We start from the raw sequence: 19069 nt of genomic DNA, 5'->3' as shown, positions 1-19069 counted from the left end.
GTAATTTTTTGCTGAATATTAAATACTTTAAGTAATATAAGATGGCAGTTCTGGAAATCAGATTCTGTTCTCTCGCCAGGGTTTCCTGTTTCTTTGCTTAGTGACTTTTCTGAGTTAATCCTATAAAGTGTCTATTCTTTGTTATGAGTAGCCACTGACGTCTACCCTGGTAGCTCAGTGACTGGACAGAGATTTCCTTGGATCCCTGAACCTGTGAGCCTCTAGTCTTTGCCAGGGAGCTCTGTGTGCATCACGCTGGGGCTCACCTTCATTCAGCACTCGGCTGCCTGGTTACAGCCCTCTTAGATTTCACTTCCTGGTTACGCAGAACCTCAGTTCCCCAGAGTTGAGAGTATCAGGCTGTCTCAGGTCTGAGCAGTCACACAGCCATTGGCACGTGCACATTTTTACACATGCGTGTGGCCTTCTGAAGTCCCAGAAATCTTCACTGGAGCATTTCAAAGCCCCCTTTAGACATCTAATTCCCCAGCTTTTCTTACAAAGCTCTTTGATTAGCCTGTCATTGGCTCTGTGATCCACTACCTTAGGGGGTCAAGGTGTTCAGCAGTTTCCCCTGATTGTTTTCAGCAGACGTCCCCGGGCTGTAGGTGAGTTCTGAGTCAGACCAAATAAAGACAGCCTTGGGAGTGGGGTCTTCCAAGTCAAATGATGACAGTTCTCTGGGAATGGGAGTTTGAAGACATTCCAACTCTATCTTGCCCCCTCCATTAGCTGCCAGGCTAGTGGTTTTCCAGGCTAATTGCAGAGCTTAGGAGTGGTATAGAGTAGGAATAATTGAAATCATTTAAAATATCATAAAGTTTGTCTTTCTTACTAAGATTCAGCCATTTTTATGAGTAAATGCTCCCTAGGTTGCTACAAGCCTTCAGTTAATTTCCAGAGTTCTGAAAAGTTTGTTTTGCCAGGGATCTCAGTGCTTTTATAGGTGAGACAGTTTTCAGAAGTCCTTACTCTTATTTTCGCTGATGTCACCACTGTTTTGTTTTTACTTTGAAAATTAGGTGATTATAGTTTTTATTTGGGTGCATATTGGTGTTATGAAAAAGAAAAATCATTTTTATGTTCTAGCATTATATAGATGGGTGATTTTTTTTTTACAAAAAAAATTTTTTTAACAGAATCTCGCTAGAAATCAAGAAGCTGTTGCAAAAGAAATGCGAGAAGATGCAGATGCCTATAGACGAAAAGTGGATCTTGAAGAAAACATGTTTCATAGACTGATAGGAACAGACCAAACTCAGAATGAGAAAACTCAGAAGGTAAAAACAGGGTAAATTTAGTGTATCTATAGAGGGAACATTTCCATCTGCCATTCTTTTAAAAGAAGGAATTCAATATTGAACTCTGTAATGTTGAGTTAATTCATTTCTTTGCTTTGTTATCACTGTTCCTAGAAACTCACATTTTTTACAGATTACTTCACTGACAGCCTTATACATGTCTTTTGTACTCTTTTGAGAATTTTAAGACTTAGAAGAAAATACAAATGAAATAATAACTTTATAAATTATAGTGTCCTACACTGTTAAGCATCAGAAGTTATTGCTGAGTAGATTAGTTGCAAAACATCAGGTCTCTGCCTGGTGTATGAAAGCCAGCATTTCCAAAGTGTGTTCTGTAGAATATCAGTAACTAATATTCAGTAAGATGGGGGTGACAAGTATGGGAAATGCTATCATGAAGTTAGGTTTTTTTCATGTCAAATTTGAGGATATGGTACATTGTGAATCCTTAAGTAAATTTCTCAAACTTACTTTATAGAATTTTTTGTGGAGTATCCTTTCAGAAATGCTGGCTTAAATGAACTGAAATACAATTTGAGACCCTCAAAAAAGAACTCTGTCTATTATCCCTTTAACAAAATGTTAAATGGGTTCATGGCAGAGTCTGGCCCTGTTCCAAAAGCTGGGAATAGTGTAAGATTTCCCTATTTCTGTTCTATAACAGTCCTTTGGCTGTCCCCCTCAGAATATCCCTTTGTTTCCCTATAGGCTTTTGTCCCGTCTGTAAGAACAGGCTTTTCTGACTTCCCTTCAAAGGACTGAAACATGGAAATTATTTAATTCTACCCGTCCCTTGGCCAAGAAGTTCTCAATCTTGGTTATACATAGAATCACCTGAATGTGCTTCCTAGAAGTACCAATATCCAGCCACTCCCAGGATTGATTTAGTTGGTTTGTGGTGGAGCCTGAATATCGTTTTGTTTTAAACACTGAGGTGATTCTGATATGCAGCCAGGATTATGAACATCTGTCCTGGACATCTGGATACACTGAGTGGACAGACCGTATTTTACATAGTCTGATCTTGTTTCTGAAATTTACAATTTTTTCTTAGTTGATTGAAGAAAATTTGGCAAAAGCTGAGCAAGTGTGTCTAAATACTGACTGGCGAATTCAAGCTTTACATAAACAAAGATGCAACGACCTACACCGAAGTGAATGTTACCAGGAAATGGCCAAACTCCTTCGGAAAAACAGAAGGAAAGAAATAGAAGTGTTAGATGCAATGATGGAGGCGGAAACTAAAAAAGTAAGACTATAAGGTTATAATGTAAGAATATAAGAATAAAAGGTTATAAACCTTTTGCTATTAATCATTCACATCTTGAAATAATACATAATCAGATGGCAAAAGCATCAAACCAAATAGTTTTTGTTTGTGAAAAGATCTTAAAGATGATCTAACTTTAACAGGTATTGCTCAGAGAAGTCGTCCAATGTGGATGCCCCCTAAGAATGACCAAGTGTCTTTCTCATTTACGTTAGTGTCTCAACTTCCCAGCTCCATGGATTTGTTCTGGCTGACTGTGTAATATTACTACTTTAATTTACTTAATTCTTTATACTTACAACATGAAAGATTTTGAACAGTTAGGAATTACATGTAGCTACTGATAACAAAAACCAAAATAACGGTGACTATAAGCAGGATAGAAAAGTGTTTTTCTTTCTCACATGACGGAAGTCTGAAGGCAGGCAGTCCAGGGTTGGTATCCTGGCTCCAAGGTCATCAATAAACTCCTCCCTCAACCTGTCTGCACCACTCCTGGTATATGTCTTTCATTCTCAAGGATACCTTTCCATCCAAGATGACCAGAGTTCCAGCCATTGCAGTTAATTCCATTCAGCAGGAGGAAGGGGGATGGACGTGCAGAAGGCTCCACCTCCCAGCTGACACATTTTCTTTGAACCCCTCTCCCGAAGTCCCCCCCATCACATTTCTAGCAACATTTGGCTGCAAAAGGTGTTGGGAAGGGTGATATTTTTAGCAGGGAGCATTACCATCCCAAATAAAATTCTAATTCTATTCCTAAAGAAGCAGCAGAGCAGGCAACTGAAGAGTGTGTGCCACATCTCTTGGTGGCCCCTCCGATTGCGGGCACGGTGGACATCCCTCAGCGCCCTGCCGAGCTGGGAGAGAGCAGGCGCTACGTAACTGGCTTTTGTTCACTCCTCTTTCTGCTGCTCTATCATAATGCATTTTCTGAAAGCTTCTCATAATATTTTTCCTGCAAGTCACTTTTCCAGATTCATGTCCCTCCTACCCAACTTGTAACCCTTTCGTTCAAGGACAAGGAGGGGTGGGAGTGATGCCCAGATCACTGAGGCTGCTCTCCTCAGGGAAACGATGGTGGAAGCCCACATCTCCGAGGTAAGGGTTGCCAGCACTAGAGCGACCCTGTCACTAGGTGCTGGGTGAAGTGGTGTATTTGAGAGTAGACCAAGAATCACTGTGAGGCTGTTCACGTCACACAGAAAGCCCTCTTTGTGTCCAGTGTCCTGGTTTCTAACTCTTGCTTGACTACTGTGGCCTTGGAAGGTCAGTCTCCTCATCAAATAACATGAAAGGAATAGAACTTTCCTGTGTGGTCCCTCCTGGTCCTAATGGCTCTTTAAAGTTTTTGTTACTTAATACACATTTAATGCATTGGCGTTTCTGTAACATAAAAATTATATGTGTGTGTTTGCATATAAAAGCTGTAGCATCTCTAGAACAATGGCAAAGTTTAGAAGCTATCTAGTAATTTAAATCTATTACTTTAGTTACCCTTTAAGCCAGTTTTAAAATTACTGTTTTCTCTCTTTAGGAAGAAGGGGCTAATACACATTACTTGATTTCCCTGTAGTCATCCTTTGTACCAGAACTGGGCAAAGAGTTTATTCTCTGAATTTTGTAGACTTTATTATAAAAGCATAGCTTTCAAATTAAAGCAAACAATTGCCATGAATGTAAAAAACTCAATCCCGTATGATTTGAGATCAGAAATGTATTGAAATGAATTGTTATTTCAGTGGCTATTGGGACCTGTATGGGTGCACGTGGCGCTCAGGGTCACTGAGCGGTACCTCAGAGGGGCCTCTGCTCTCAAGGTTCTTCAACAGCCTTGAGCCAAGACAGGCACCCAAATTAGCTGAATACCACATACATCCTCCGTGCCCTGGGAAGATAAGGGAAGTGGAGTGGAAGAAGCAGAGGGGGCTTATTCTGCTCTAGGAGCCTGCATTACCACAGCTCTTATGTGATTTTTTTTTCATTTATTTGTACTTAGTGGGAGGAAGCTGAAGAAAAAGACTTTCATTTGAAATCAGAAAAGAAAGCTGCTGCTCTTTCAGATGCATCCAGAAAGTGGTTTCTAGAGAAGGAGATAAATGATGCTGCAGAACACGCCCAACACCTGTGTGGCAGAGGTGAGCGTCGTGAGTGCTGCCCCTGCTCTCTCCCTTCCTGCTCTCCCACACTCGTTCACTTCATGTGGTCTCAGATCATGGTACATCCTTGAGGTGTATTTCAGTACTGACAGTCGAATTATTGCTCAACTAAAAGGTGATCACTAGTTACCATTTTTTTGGTCAGGAAGAATGGGCTGAGGAGATGGGGCCTGTTTTAGGGGAAAAAAAAGCTCCAATCTAGAAAAATTTCTCAGCCATCCTATAGAATTCTGTTTTCTTCCACGGTTCCATGGTCCTTGGCATCCCTTTAATGCACTAGATATGATTTGTTCCCAACCTACTATTTCTAGTTAATTTTAGTAAAAATGTGTGCTTTGCCAATAGCTGGTCCTCAGAACAATAGTATATTAAAGAAGCACAAGGAAAAATATCATAGGATCTAATCAAACATTAGGTTTTGGTGCAAGGCTTACAGTGGCATCAAATGAAAAATCAAAATTATAATCTAAAATTTTAAGAGTACAGATATGGAGAACTTTTACTATACTACATTGTTTCAGTCTTTTATAGAATGTATATGTATTATTTTTTAAAATGACAGCCTTACTGATACATAATTCACACGCCATACCATTCACCCATTAGAAGTACACAGTTCATCCCGGAAGTAGTTATTGGTCATCTCTGTGTGCTGGTTCCTGGGCATCCTAGAGCCAAGGCGCGAGGCTCGGACGGGGAGGTAGAGCTGGAAGGGACTCTGAGTGCCCTGCATCTGGGACGAGAACCACTGCACCCGCAGGGCTGGCCCCAGCGCCATCATGCTGCTCCTGCCAAGCGCTGCGGATGGCCAGGGCACTGCCATCACCCACGCTCTGCCCTCTGGAACTGGAGGATAGGAAGGAGTTATCACAGGAATCAGATGATGAAGAATTGCAGCTAGAAGAGTTTCCCGTGCTAGAAGCACGTGATCCCAAGACTGGAAGAACCGAGATCATTATGCAGTACTTGGTCTCGGCCATGGAAGATACAAAGCTACACAGAGACAGAGTAAAGCAGGCCATAAAGCAATGGTTTTCAACATCACCCAGACAAACAGAAAGCAGCTGGTGAACCAATAAAAGAAGGAGATAATGACTACTCCACTCGCATAACCAAAGCTTATGAAGTGTTATCTTATCCAGTGAAAAGACAAGCACTTAACAGTGTAGCTCCTACTTTTGATAACTCAGTTCCTTTAAAAGTGAAGCAAAGGACAATTTCTTCGAAGTGTTTTCCACAGTGTTTGAAAGGAATTCCAGCTGGTCAAATAAAAAAAAAGTTCTGCAAGCTTGGTGATATGAATTCATCATTTGAAGATGTAGATGCATTTTATTCTTTCTGGTATAATTTTGACTGTTAGAATTTTCTTAGATGAAGAAAAAGAAAAAGCAGAATGTCGTGACGAAAGGAGGTAGATTGAAAAGCAAAACAGGCCAACGAGGGCACAAAAGAAAAGAAGGACTGAACAGAATAAAGACATGAGTTGATAATGCATATAGCTGTGATCCTAGGATAAAGTTTAAGGAAGAAAAAAAAGCTAAGAAAGAAGCAGAAAAGAAAGCAAAGGCAGACGCAAAACAGAAGGAGGAAGAAGCTAAAGAAAAACAAAGACAAGCTGAATTAGAAGCTGCTCAGTTAGCAAAAGAGAAAGAAGAGGAGGAAGTGAGACAACAAGCTTTACTGGCAAAGAAGGAGAAAGATATCCAGAAAAAAAGCCATTAAGAAGGAAAGGAAAAATTTCAACACTCATGCAAGACCTGGAATCACTTTTCTGACCATGAGGCAGAGGCCATCATTCAGCAGCCCACAAACGATGTGCTGGAGAGGGTGTGGGGAAAAGGGAGCCCTCCTACACGGTTGGTAGGAATGCAGTTTGGTGCAGCTGTTATAGAAGACAGTATGGAGATTCCTCAAAAGACTGAAACTAGACTTACCATGTGATCCAGCAATCCCACTCCTGGATATATATCCGAGGCACCTCAAATTCAAAAAGATACATGCACCCCAGTGTTCACAGCAGCAGTGTGTACAGTAGGTCCAGACATGGAAACAACCTAAATGTCCATCAACAGATGACTGGATAAAAAAGCTATAATATATTTATACAATGGACTAATACTCAAGCCATAAAATAGAATAAAATAATGCCATTTGCAGCAAAATGGATGGACCTGGAGATCGTCATTCTAAGTGAAGTAAGCTAGAAAGAGAAAGAAAAATACCGTGTGCTATCACTCATATGTGGAATCTAAAAAAAAAGAAAAAGACACTAACGAACTCATCTACAGAACAGAAACAGACTCACAGACAGAAAACAAGCTTATGGTTACCAGAGGGAAAGGGATGGGTAGAGGGATAAATCAGGGGTTTGAGATTTGCAGAAACAAATTACTATATATAAAATAGATAAACAGTAGGGTACTACTGTACAGCACAGGGAACTATATTCAGTACCTTGTAATAACCTATAAAAAAGAATAAGAAAAGGAATATATATATGTATAATTGAATCACTATGCGGTACACCAGAAACTAACACAACATTGTAAATCGACCAAACTTAATTTTTTTTTTAAAGTAAAAAAATAAAATCTGCTCACAGAAGACACTAACCACTGGAGCTGCCACTTGTCCCTAACCCTGTCACACTTACCCTACGTTAGAAAGAAAAAATGAGGCTTTTGGAGAACCTGTAGATTTAGAAGTAGAAAAAGGAAAGAAACTGCAAAAAGCCTCCCACATTAGTCCTCTTACGTGCTGGCCCCTCCACCTCCAAGTCTTCCTGCCAACATTTTTTCAACATTCCTAAATTTCACCAGTGAGAGATAATTTGGTTAATAATCATCCATTTTTCAAAGGCAGATGTGTTAAGGATTTGATCATTGCCTTAATCAGGGTGTATAAATTATCAGTGTCATTTAATCCTGAAACTGGGGGATAATCAGCTATAATTAGGGCAACAGCATTTTGACTGGAGGTACTCAGCGCTGGTTTGTCTTAAAGGGAGGCCCCAGGAAGCAGGAAACATGAATGAGAGTGCACCAGCGACAGAGCGCTTATTTCAGTTTTTGCCTAGTTTCAAATCTTTACTAGCAATGGCGAGGAAATTCTTGTTTTCCAGAAAACAGAACCTTCTGGACAATGTGAATGGCCCCTGCTGCCCCTAAAATCCCAGGCCCATAAACTTAAATTGAAACAAAATAGCTATGTCTTATAAAATAATACTGGTCCAGATTTTTAATGGACAAAGGGATTTGAACAGACAGTTCTCCAAAGAAGATATATAAGTGGCTAATACACATACAAAAAGATCTTCAACCTAATTATTTATTAGGGAAATAGAAACCAAACTACATGGGAAAAAATTAAAATTAAAGAAAAATATATACAAGGAGATACAACTTTACATTCAGTAGCATGTATAATCCACTAACATGTGCAGGGCGAGGATCAGAGGAACTGGAACGCTGCTGAGGGGAATGTAACATGGTGCAGCCACTTCGGGAAACAGCCTGGCAGTCCCTCAAAAGGCTAGATGTGGAGTGACTGTATGAGCCAGCAGCTCCACTCCTAGGCATATAGCCAAGAGAATCGAAAGCATATCCCTGCAAACACTTGTACACTCACTGTTCACAGCATCATTATTCATAACAGCCAAAAAGGAGAAACTGCCCAGGTACCCATCAAGTGAGGAATGGATAAACAAAATGTCGTATATCCATGCGGTGGAATCTTACTTAGCGATGAAAAGGAATTAACTACTGATTCACGCTACAAAGTGGCCGAAGCTTGAAAACCATATGCTGAGGTAAAGCAGCCAGACAAAAAGGCCGTGTATTGTATGACTCTATTCATGAAATGCCCACACAGGCAAATCTAGAGGCAGAAGGAGGCTAGTGGTTTGGGGAGAGGGTGGGAGGGTGGTTACTAGTGGGTATGGGGTTTTTTGGGGGGATGATGAAAATGTTCTAGAGGTGATGGTTACACAGCACTCAGTATCCTAAAATCACAGAATTGTACCCTTTAAAAGGGTGAATTTTATGGTGTGTGAATTATCTCAATGATATATTTTTCTTTTTTTTAATAATTTTTTTAATGACATTAGTTAATGCGGGTTGCCAGGTAGGGCCATTGGACCAGATTTTAAAATTACCAAGCCATGAAGAAAGGGTAGGGCTTAGAGCACTGGGAGGACATTGCAGAGGGAGGATTGTGGCGGGGGGCACAGGAGCCCAGGGTGCGTGATGGGAGCACAGCCCTCGTCCCAGCTTCACAGTAAACAAGCAGACTGAACAAACTTAGCTGGAGCCACTCAGCCGTGCACCCCTGCTTAGTTTGACTACTCGCTTGCATTCATTCGTTTGCATTCAGAAGTGTTCACTGGTCGTCAGTTTCCTCAGTTGTAAAAGGAGATTATAGACTAGGTTATCCTTAATTTTGTAACCATTCTAACATTATATTATACCATTTTCTAACCACTTACGGTTTGTGAGCCTCTCTGAGAATCTCCCCCAGAAATAGGCGTGTACATGTACACACACACACACACACACACACAGTTCTCCCTTATTGCTTTTGTGGATTCACCAACTAAAAGCCTCCATGAATTCCACTTGTACGTGATAGAACTTGTTAGTAATTAATCAGTGGCAGAGGATTACCTGTCCTGGTGATACAGGTTAGGCCAACTGGAGCAGAGAGATTGTGCACAGATGCTTAAAGGTATCACTGACGAAGGCGGGTGAGGGGACCTTCAGTGCCAGGCTGGCCGCACAGCAGAGTGACCTGTAGAAAACACAAGAGCAGGACTTGGGTCAGGAGCATGGCTAGGGAAAGGAAGGAGATTTAGTTTGTAAAGTAGTACACCTACCAATTCAGCAAAGAAATATTAATTTTAAAACAACTTAGATTAGTAAAATTTGGTCTCATATGCTGATTAGAAAGAAGTTTAAAAATAAAAAAAAATACTAATTTTAAATAAGAATCACCTTTGGGGCTTTAAAATTTATACATTAAATGTTTTTAGAAAGCAAGTTGCAGCATAAAAAGTATAGAAAAAAGAACTTTTCCCTTTTTACTTCATTATTTATATATTCAGACTTGTTACAATTTAGCCAGTGACTGGCTACTATTTGGGTTTTTTTTTTTTCCTTACAGATTGTTTTTAAAAATACACACATTCAGGACCAAGGGTTATTTAGCTGTATAGATCTAGGATAGAAGCTAGAAAGCTAGATTTTTGTTTTAAAGCTTTACAGGTGAATTTGCTCAGCAGTGTTTGAAACGTTGCTGTAAGCAAAGTGGGGAACCATCAGTTGCTTGAACAGAGGTAATGTTTACAACACGCCCTTTGGGAGGATGAATATAAAGCCGTGGGCAGGATGGATTTAGGAGACAACAGATGAGAGACAAGAACTGTGAGACTGCAGGGTTGGAAGGACCTGACCATGGGGTCAGCCCTGCATGCTCTGACAGGGGTTCTCCAGCCTGTTTCGGGACACTGAGCTGACAAGCTCACTCCCTTCTTCCACCTTCTGCCAGTATTTTATTTAGAAGTTGTTCCTTCCTTACACTTTTCTTTTCTCTTTGTAAATCCTCATTAAAAACTGTTCTCCAGAGCAATGCAGATGACATTTACTCCCTCTGCCACAGGATAGCCCTTCAGATATTTGCAGATGATTCTTAAATTCCATTCCCCCATGCCAGTTCAAATTAATCATTTGGCAATTAATTAGATTGTCTTAGTGACTCACTGAGCTAAAACTATGAGTGAAAACCATCAGCTGATGCTCTGGAGCCCAGGTGAGAGGCAGGCGTGGTCTCCACGAGTCAGTGTGACCCGGGCATCCTGGGCCGACGCACCAAGGCTTGGACCCTAGTGATGGAGTAGAAAGGAAGGGACAGTTAGGTGTGACGTCAGGATGGAAAATCAAAAGACATTGGTGTCTTATTGGATATAAAGCTGTAGGACTTAGGAAACAGTAAAAACACAGCTGAAGGGTGAGGAGAGGAAAGTGATAATTAAAAAAAATAGGAGGAGGCACCAGCGAGGTGTGGAACCACCGCTGTGCTTTCAACCCTGAGAGCTTCAGGTACGACTCGTCCACCGCTGCTCCTGGTGAGCCGTGTGTTGTGATTGGCTCACCGAAGTTCTCAAGGAGGGACCTAATTCACATTTCATTGTTCCTCCCAGCAAATGTTGGGGATCTCTGTCCTAACATATGTATTTTTCAGTTGTTGGTTGCTATTTTGTTTTAGCTAAAGGTGTTTTTTTTTTTTTTAAGTGCTTTACCAGAATTTCAGCTAGGCTCTTAATTCTCACTGACTGCACTTTCCATGACTTTTGAATGGTGACGGCATTCTTCCCAGAATAGAAAAGTAAGGGGCTTTTTATCCTTGGCAATGTTAATTTACGAGGGACCATGTGGAATTAAGAGCGGCTTTCTATCCACTCCCAAACATCCTCTTATTTTTTTCACTTTTGTAACAGTAATGCCCAAGGGCCAGAATGAACAGGTCGCCTCAAGCTGTTTGCCTAGAACCTCACAATCAAATGACATTTCTTCAGTGGAGTCCCTGACACAGAGTAAGTTGATGAACAAGAAAGGTTTCTTCTTTCATGTTAGATTTAGCAGTATGCAAGCAAGACTGTGGCTGAAATTATGTTTACAGCACTTTGAGACCATTTTCCCAAGGCATTGATAATGGAAATCCAAAGTGGAGGCTGCAAGATCCTCAGGTTTCCAGCTGGGGAAAAACTGGGTCAGACGGAAACCCAAGTAAGGAACGTCTGCCAGATCTCGTCAGTGCAACTCTGTTTCTTCAGTGCCGGCACCACTGCTCAAAAACATAGTTGGAGGCTCCATCAGAAGTCTGGCACTGACTAAACTCATGATATTCATAACGAATCTCTACATCCTTGTGAGAAGAAAGTCTCAGCTTTAGTTTTCAGCACTGTGACATATTAGAATTTTCTTGACCCCTCCTCTGGGCTGGGCTCCGTCCGGCAACCACTGGAAGCGTGTCTGCTCTGGGCACGGAGGTGGGACCACTGCCGGGGACCCTCTCACAACCACGAAGGGCACAGAGGCTCCGTGCTGATTAGGTGACTTTTGATCCCTTGACTTGATTCACTGGAGGTTTTTGTTTTGGGAAGGGATGAGGTGGAAACATCTTACCAAAATGCCATCACAGCATCAGCCCATAAAGGAACTAACAGTTTCCCCAGTTACTAGTTTTTAAAAGGAGGGGAGAGGACAGGAAACTGTCAGGCTTTCTTTCAACTGACTTTTTCAATAAAACCGTCACATAAATGAAACAGAATTTAACAAGGTCTTTTGAGTTTTTTTAGAAGAACAGATTTTGATATAATGTCCCCTAAAGACCAACTTGGTAAGAATTAGACCTAATAACAAGTCACGAGATTCCGGTGTGGATCAAGTATCCTCGCCAACTCACACACATGCGCATCTCCTAAAGTCTGAGTCAGGATGTGAATTCAACCAGAAGTCACGTGAGTCGAATGAAAGTACAGGAGATTCTCAACTGTTCTCTGTTCCGACAAGTCAGAACTTTCTAACTAGATAATATTCTAAATTTGAAAATCAAGTTAAGGACATTTGGCAAGTTTGTTATTTGGCAGCAAAGCAAGAAAGCATAAAAGTTTTGTTCATTGGGGGAAAAATAGTTCTCAGAAATGGAAGCTGTTTGAATATGTGACTAAGTTTCAGAGAAGTGTATTTTTAAGATGCTTCTTTTTTGAGTTCCAGTGTTCAGTAGCCCCTCGGAATCAATGGGAAATGGCTGTTATACTTGGACATATTGTAATGTTTTAATCTTGATTCTGGACTCCCTCTGTTGGCTACTAAAAAGCATTTTGTTTGTTAATTTTTATTTAATCATTAGGAAGTAGTTATGGGGTACATTTCACTATATTAATTTTGGCAACTTGGAATTTTCTCATTATAATAAGCATCATAGTGAAGAAACTATTATAAAGAACTCAAATTCTCTCTTATACAGGCTTTCTTCCTAAGTTAAAATTCACCTGTATCCCCAAATCAAAAACATGCTAAATAACCAAAAAGCAGGTAAGTTCTCTGATAGCATTCATTCATTTCAAGAAATAAATATTTGGCTTGTAAATAGAACCACAGGGGGCCAGGTAATATATTAGACTTTTTGCTTAAGAAATTTGGTTTTTAAAATATTCATTTCATTATTGATTTTTGAAACATACTTGCCTTTAAAATAAGTGCTGTACCACTGCTAAAATTAACTGTTGTTAATTTAAAATTTTGTTTTCAAGTTTCATTAAACCAAAGAAGAACACATTGGGACACCATGGAACGGGATCTAATGGAGAGAGTGAGAAATCTTCGCCAGAGACTCACTGCCCAGGCTCGTAACAGATGCCAGACGCCTCCTGTTTTGGCCACATAGGAGGCTGGTCACCTTGAGATAGTCAGAGAGCGAGATACCTATTTTGCAATCAGTGACACTGATTTTCAGATTATTTATTTTTAAATTCTTATAAAGATTAACCTTTTGTATGAAAAATGCGTGTATAAAAATGATGTGTTCTATTTAATTCTGTGCTTTGGGGCTTGTTAATGGCTTATTGTACTTTTCACAATAAAAACAAAAATTGAAGCTTTTTAAAGCTTTGCATTAGGCCCTTTCAGGTTGCAAGGACCAGCACTATCTTCAGGAACTTCAGTTGATGAGGTTTTATTTTAAAGCATCTCAACCAAGTACCATCAGGACTGAGGGAGAAGTCAGCGGCAGCTCCAGAGGCCACCTGCGCACCCCGCTGCCCCTACCCCCCGCAGCAGGACGCCCCTTTGCCCGCGACCAGACCCCTCCGCACTCGCCACACCCGGGCCACTGTCTCTGCTCCTCCACTTCCTGCCCTCTGCCTGCTTCTCCTGACAGCACCGGCCCTTAGCTCCACAGCAGAGCAGCTCCTGGCTGCATCCTCTTGGGCAGATTACTCCCCCGAACCCATTTCTAAAAGGAGAGCAGAAGTACCACATGCACTTGACGTGAAGACTAAACACGATAGTGTATATAAAGTTCCTGGTACGGTGCTTAACATCTAGCTAGTGCACAGTGCAGAAAAGGTTTGTTTTGTTTTTCCCGGAGTCACAAAGCATAACCTTACGGTAAATCCGGTGCTTTCAGTCAGCAGAGTGCTTGCTTTTGTCCAAATTCCCAAAATACGACCCTGGTACTCCACCTGGCATCAGTTTCTCAAGGGCACTTTCATCAGCCTCATTTTCTTTCTGCCTGTTTTCAGGTAGTTACAAACACCTTCATGGACCAGGCTGGTGGGTGTTTGGCCACAGAAAGTCACAGGATATAAAATACTCGGGGTGTGATGGGAACTTTGGTGAGCTAGAAATTGCTCACCTGAAAGCATCCGAATTCTAAAATACGGTGATTCTGCCAGCCAGAGTCAGCTGTATGTTGCCAGCTTTTGACCTCTACTTCACGTCCTCCTTGACTAGAATTTACACCTATTCAGGTTGGTTTTGCAAACTACACACACACACACATTTATAGCATTACAGTATTTCATTTTTTTGAAGTTTCTATTCATCCAGTGAAAGTGAATTATGCACACTTTCAACCAAATGAAGTTCTTTTCACCACATTCTCCCTCCCAGTTTTCTCCAAACCCATGGTGCTCCCGATGATGATCTTGACAAAGTCACTGCCTTAGCAGATTCCAGGTACTTGGCTGGATCTCTTCAGTCACGTGGGCCTGGCTGGCATTTCAAGGGTTAGGAGGACATGTAATGAAATATAGGAAATACATGTGTGATTAGCTCTTCATGCTTCTTGGTAGTATAGCCTCAACCTGACCCCGATTTCTTGGTCATGTAAATGTAAGTTCTCTGGGAACTGAGTGAAGATTGAGCTTGGCTAAAATTCTTCCCACACTGGCTACAGTCACAAAGCTTTTCTCCAGGACTCCCTTGAGTCAGCTGAAGAGCAGTTCCTGAAGGCTTTTTCATATTTATTACCTTCATAAGGTTTCTTTCTGGAGTGAATTATACAACATTGGATAAATTTGGGGCTTCGGCTAAATCCCTCTCCACATCGACTCCCACTTAAAAGAGTCTTCAGTATGAATTCAATGGTGCTGAGTAAGTTACTAACTCAGGTAGAGGCCTTTTCACATTTATACACTCATGTGGTTTCTCTCTGGTACAAAATCTCTATTGTTGAGTGAAATTTGATCATTTGCTAAAGGCTCTTCCACAGTGACTCCACGCTGGCCATTTCAGCAGTAAGCCCTGCCAGAGGCCTAATTTATTAACGTGGGTACATGGGAACACAGATCCTCAGTGTTTAACCTCATGTCAGTCTATGTCCAGTCAGGAGATAAACCACATAATTTGAACAGGATAAGTTTAATATAAAGAATTATTTAACTATGACAGGGGAGTAACTATAAAGAGAATGCTAAAGGGTGCCTAGGAGGACTGAGAGTACCCAAGGGAGGACAAACTCAGAAGGAATTCCCTCCCTCCCCACGGCTCAGGCTCAGACCGCACTGGAGGTGTGGCTGTGGACCCCTGGACAGTGCAGGGGTTCCTGGGCTGCCCAGGCAGCAGGAAGGAAGTCTCTGGGGTGCAGCTAGTCCAGGGCTGCTGACTGCAAGGTCATAGGAAGTCAGGACCCCAAGTGTGTCACGGTGGTGTGTACACTGGCCATGCTGGGAGGGGGAAGTTCTCAAGGAACCACCCTCTGGGGCACAGGCAAACCAAGGCTGGAAGACAGGTGCTCAGAGCACATCAGGGCGCTGCGGCTGGCACCAGACCTGGAACAAGCCTCAGCTGTGTTGGGAGGATGGCAGCAAAGTGGTCACCAGGCTGGGCTGTGACATCACTAAGAGACTGTGCACTCTGGGCACACAGCTGGGACAGAACACTGGGTGTCCCCACACACTAGCCACTGATGGACCATGAAGCAGGAACAAGAATAAAGAAAACACATCTGAGCTAGAAAGAGAAGCCCCATCCCTCCTGCAATCTCTCCCAGCGCCCTCTACTGACAGCCTCGCACCGCGCACGCGGTGAGGAGAAAGCACTTGAAGAGTCCCGGCCATTCTTGCAGAGCGGGCCCTGAAGAGAGAATTTGGAGCTCAGGGCCGTAAATTGATCATGGGCACTCTCATGCAACAGGAAGTTTACTTTGCTGGCTGACAGAAATGTAGAGTCAGTACTGGCCTCTTTTTAATCACACTGAGATGCCAGAATTTCCCTGGCATGATATAGACGAAGGTAACCGAAGGCTAAGGAAAGTAGGACTGTAGGAGTGGATTCATCACGTACGGACTTCTCACTCTCGTCCCAGCTACATGCTCAGCCCCAAAGATGCTCCCTTCTTAAGGCATTAAGTGCACACTTGAAAAACTCTGTGGTGAGAGATGCCCATTGATGTCCTTCCTGATTTCAGTGGGATGGTGGGATTTCACATAGCAGAGGCCAAGTGGTAGCGGTTTAACTACCAAAGACAGCCATTTACAGCTGCAGGCAGCAGAGAAGTATTATTAAGGGTTATTTGGCTATCGGTAATTGATTATGTTGTCCTTAACAATGAAATAGATAGGCAGCCTACTAAAATATTGCTTGACGTATGTAACAGAAAATCTTAAGATCTGTGGGCCCAAAACATGACTTGAGTTACTGTTACTGAACCAAACTTGGGTCCACTCACCTGTGCACAGTGAAGCCGATCTACTGCCCCCGGGTTGTGGTGAAGGGAAGTGCAGCGTTTACTGCAGGACACCAAGCAAGCAGTCCAGGCAGCTAGTGCTCTAAAGGTCTGAACTTCCCAATGGCTTTCAGGGAAAGGGTTTTTAAAGACAGCATGGGAGAGAGGGTTGCAGGACCATGCTCAGCTCGTGGACTTTCTTCTGATTGGTTGATGATGATGTAATCAGGAGTCAACATGCTCAACCTTCTAGTTCCCACACATCTGAGGTCTACGTGCTTGTGGGCAGCATACACTTAACTTCTTCCACCTGATAGGGGTTTCAGTATCTGAAAACAGCTCAAAGGACATGGTTCAGAATAGTTTCTAGAGCCCCTGAGGAGGAGCTAAAGGTCCTTGACTTTGTTTAATAGCTAAACTATTATTATTTGTCTTGCTTGACTGTTTTCCTTTGCTTCTGCATTTTCTCACTTCTCTGATTAAACATCCTCTGGAACTCAGGGAAGGCCTAGGAGGCTAAAATTTTTCGATAAACAAGAGGCAGGTGGAGGACACGGGAGGGAGGTGTCTGTCCCAGGAAGGCCCGGCGGTAGGGTCCTGCTCAGTTACATCACCACAATGGAGAGCCATGCCTGTCACCCATTTTCCAGACCTAAACTCATTCCCAGAGTCAAAGCCTCTTGATTGAAGGGAAGACAAGTTCCCCTTGGTGAAGTATCCTGCAGCTGTGAGTGCCACATATAAATGCTATAAATAATCCCCCAAGCCTTTCCAAAGGGGCTTGTTGGTACTTACTTGAAAGACTGGGGAGTAGGGGAAAAAAACACCCAGCCCTTTCAGTGGTTACTAGACATGTAATAGAACAAATCTGACTCCATATTAGATCAGTTCCTTTGGCTTTAACCCAGTGCTCTGTTTCCTAGGCTTAGTCTTGCTGGTTCTGCACCTTCTGTAAAAGAATGTTGCCTAGGGCCTGAAATAGACAGGAGAGCCTATTCTCAAGGCTCTAACCTTTAAGGAGATTAACACTTTACCATTCATATAAAGATAAGCTGCAGAATAGAAAACACCCGTTTGTTTTGTTGGAGGTTTACAGGAACACGGTGATCTGACCCACGTGGATGGCTACTACAACAAAGGATCCCAACAACAAAGAATTCCTGCACCAAGAAGTTTGCAACAGCCAAGCACACCCGTCCCCTTTTCAGTGTAACAGGAGCCTGAATTCTGACCCAGGTAAGATGGTTCTCCAGGACATTAGTCTGTCAGGCTTTCCGAATAAAGTCGTTATTCCTTGCCCCAACATCTCCTCTCTCAATTTATTGGCCTGTCATGCAGTGAGCAGAACGAGTTTGGACTTGGAAATAGATACTGGCTGTAAAATGACAGTAATTACTGTGGCTACCAAAGCCAGGGCTAACGAAGGTCAAGTGATAAAGGAGCCTGAACCAGTCTGAATTACAGAGGTAGCAGTAATGCCATGAAACCAACTGTGTTGATTCTCTGAGTACCTGAATGAATAATTGGAATAAACAAATTTGACAAAGGCAGAATATCTACACTGGCACGATGACCCACTGAGTAGGTGTCCTTATGTAGAAAGAGCCAAGCGAAAGCCTCAGAAACTCCCGCCTACCAGTACAGTAACCCAGAAGTATTATCACAGCACCAATGGGAGAACTGCAGAGGTTAGCGCGTCATCAAAAACTTGAAAAGTGAAGAGGTGGTTACAGCTATCACGTGTCAATTCAATTTGCTACTTGACATGTGCAGAATGACTGAATTACCAGAATTTTAATCGACGATGACTGCGACTGCAGCAACTGTTTCAGATGGAGCGTCACAAAGCCTCTGTCACGTAAAGCCCCGGCAGCTGCCTCCATGACCTTCCTGATCGTGTCCAGCCAGCTTCCAAGCTCTGCAGCCCAAACTCGTCGCCACGGGGCTCAGAGCCCTGCACTGTCTGGCCTCTCATCACAGCGCCGCCCAGAGCCAGCCTACCCTGGGGTGGGGTGTCAATAATTGGGACTCTCCGGGGGGGGGGGGGGGGCCTTGAGTCCCAGTCACTCCTCTGAGGCCTCCATTAGAGAGAGGGCTTTGCACCCAGCGGCGCTCCCAGTGCCCTCCTGGACCACAAGCGCCCGGCGGCTCCCTTCACCCAGCGCTGTGCACGTCCCCACCAGGAGCAGAGCTCAAGGGTTAGGGCAGGCCCCCTGGTGGAGGGTGGAATGGTAGGGTGAGTGCTCCTTCGGGACACCCCCGCCGCGGCGCTGCCGGTGAGAGGGGGGTTCTGCCCGAGGGGCTCATGCAGGTCCCAGCCCACCACGCACTAGTCTTCTGCACGGGCCCCCCTCTTATCATCACGCTCCGGCCTCCCTTCCACTCCTCCAACCTCGGCCCAGAATTCCGGGAGCCGGCAGGGAGGCGGGGCTGAGAAAGATTTTCAACCAGCGAAGTGCCCCACGTCGGTACTTCAGGTACTTCAGGTAGCCGAGGCTTATATGCTGGTGACTCAAGGGCGGAAAAGCGCCATCACCCTCCCAATCAACAGACAAGCAAATAAAATCCATTTTTCTAGTTGGATTAAACGCTTAGATCGAACAAAAGTATTG

The 19069-nt window shown here is 43.0% G+C and overlaps 1 protein-coding gene and 1 pseudogene across 5 annotated transcripts in view; both read left to right on the top strand.

Annotated features, from left to right (window-relative positions):
• The window catches only part of TBC1D31 (TBC1 domain family member 31), a 59398-nt gene extending 46003 nt beyond the window's left edge, over positions 1 to 13395 (top strand). For 4 of the 5 annotated variants that reach the window (XM_032467644.1, XM_032467642.1, XM_032467645.1 and 1 more), the window contains 5 exons: positions 1140 to 1280; positions 2359 to 2553; positions 4574 to 4712; positions 11224 to 11319; positions 13042 to 13395. In XM_032467644.1, coding sequence (XP_032323535.1) covers positions 1140 to 1280; positions 2359 to 2553; positions 4574 to 4712; positions 11224 to 11319; positions 13042 to 13175 — 705 coding nt within the window. In that variant the 3' untranslated portion in view covers positions 13176 to 13395. The remainder of the gene's footprint in view (positions 1 to 1139; positions 1281 to 2358; positions 2554 to 4573; positions 4713 to 11223; positions 11320 to 13041) is intronic. The other variant, XM_032467643.1, reaches the window with a different exon arrangement.
• On the top strand, positions 4725 to 6657 carry LOC116659747 (annotated as a pseudogene).
• Positions 13396 to 19069: the final 5674 nt, after the last annotated feature.

This window comes from Camelus ferus, chromosome 25 (assembly GCF_009834535.1).
Source record: "Camelus ferus isolate YT-003-E chromosome 25, BCGSAC_Cfer_1.0, whole genome shotgun sequence".
Taxonomy (NCBI): domain Eukaryota; kingdom Metazoa; phylum Chordata; class Mammalia; order Artiodactyla; family Camelidae; genus Camelus; species Camelus ferus.
Note: the sequence above shows the minus strand (reverse complement) of the source record. Positions and strands in the feature narration are given on the sequence as shown.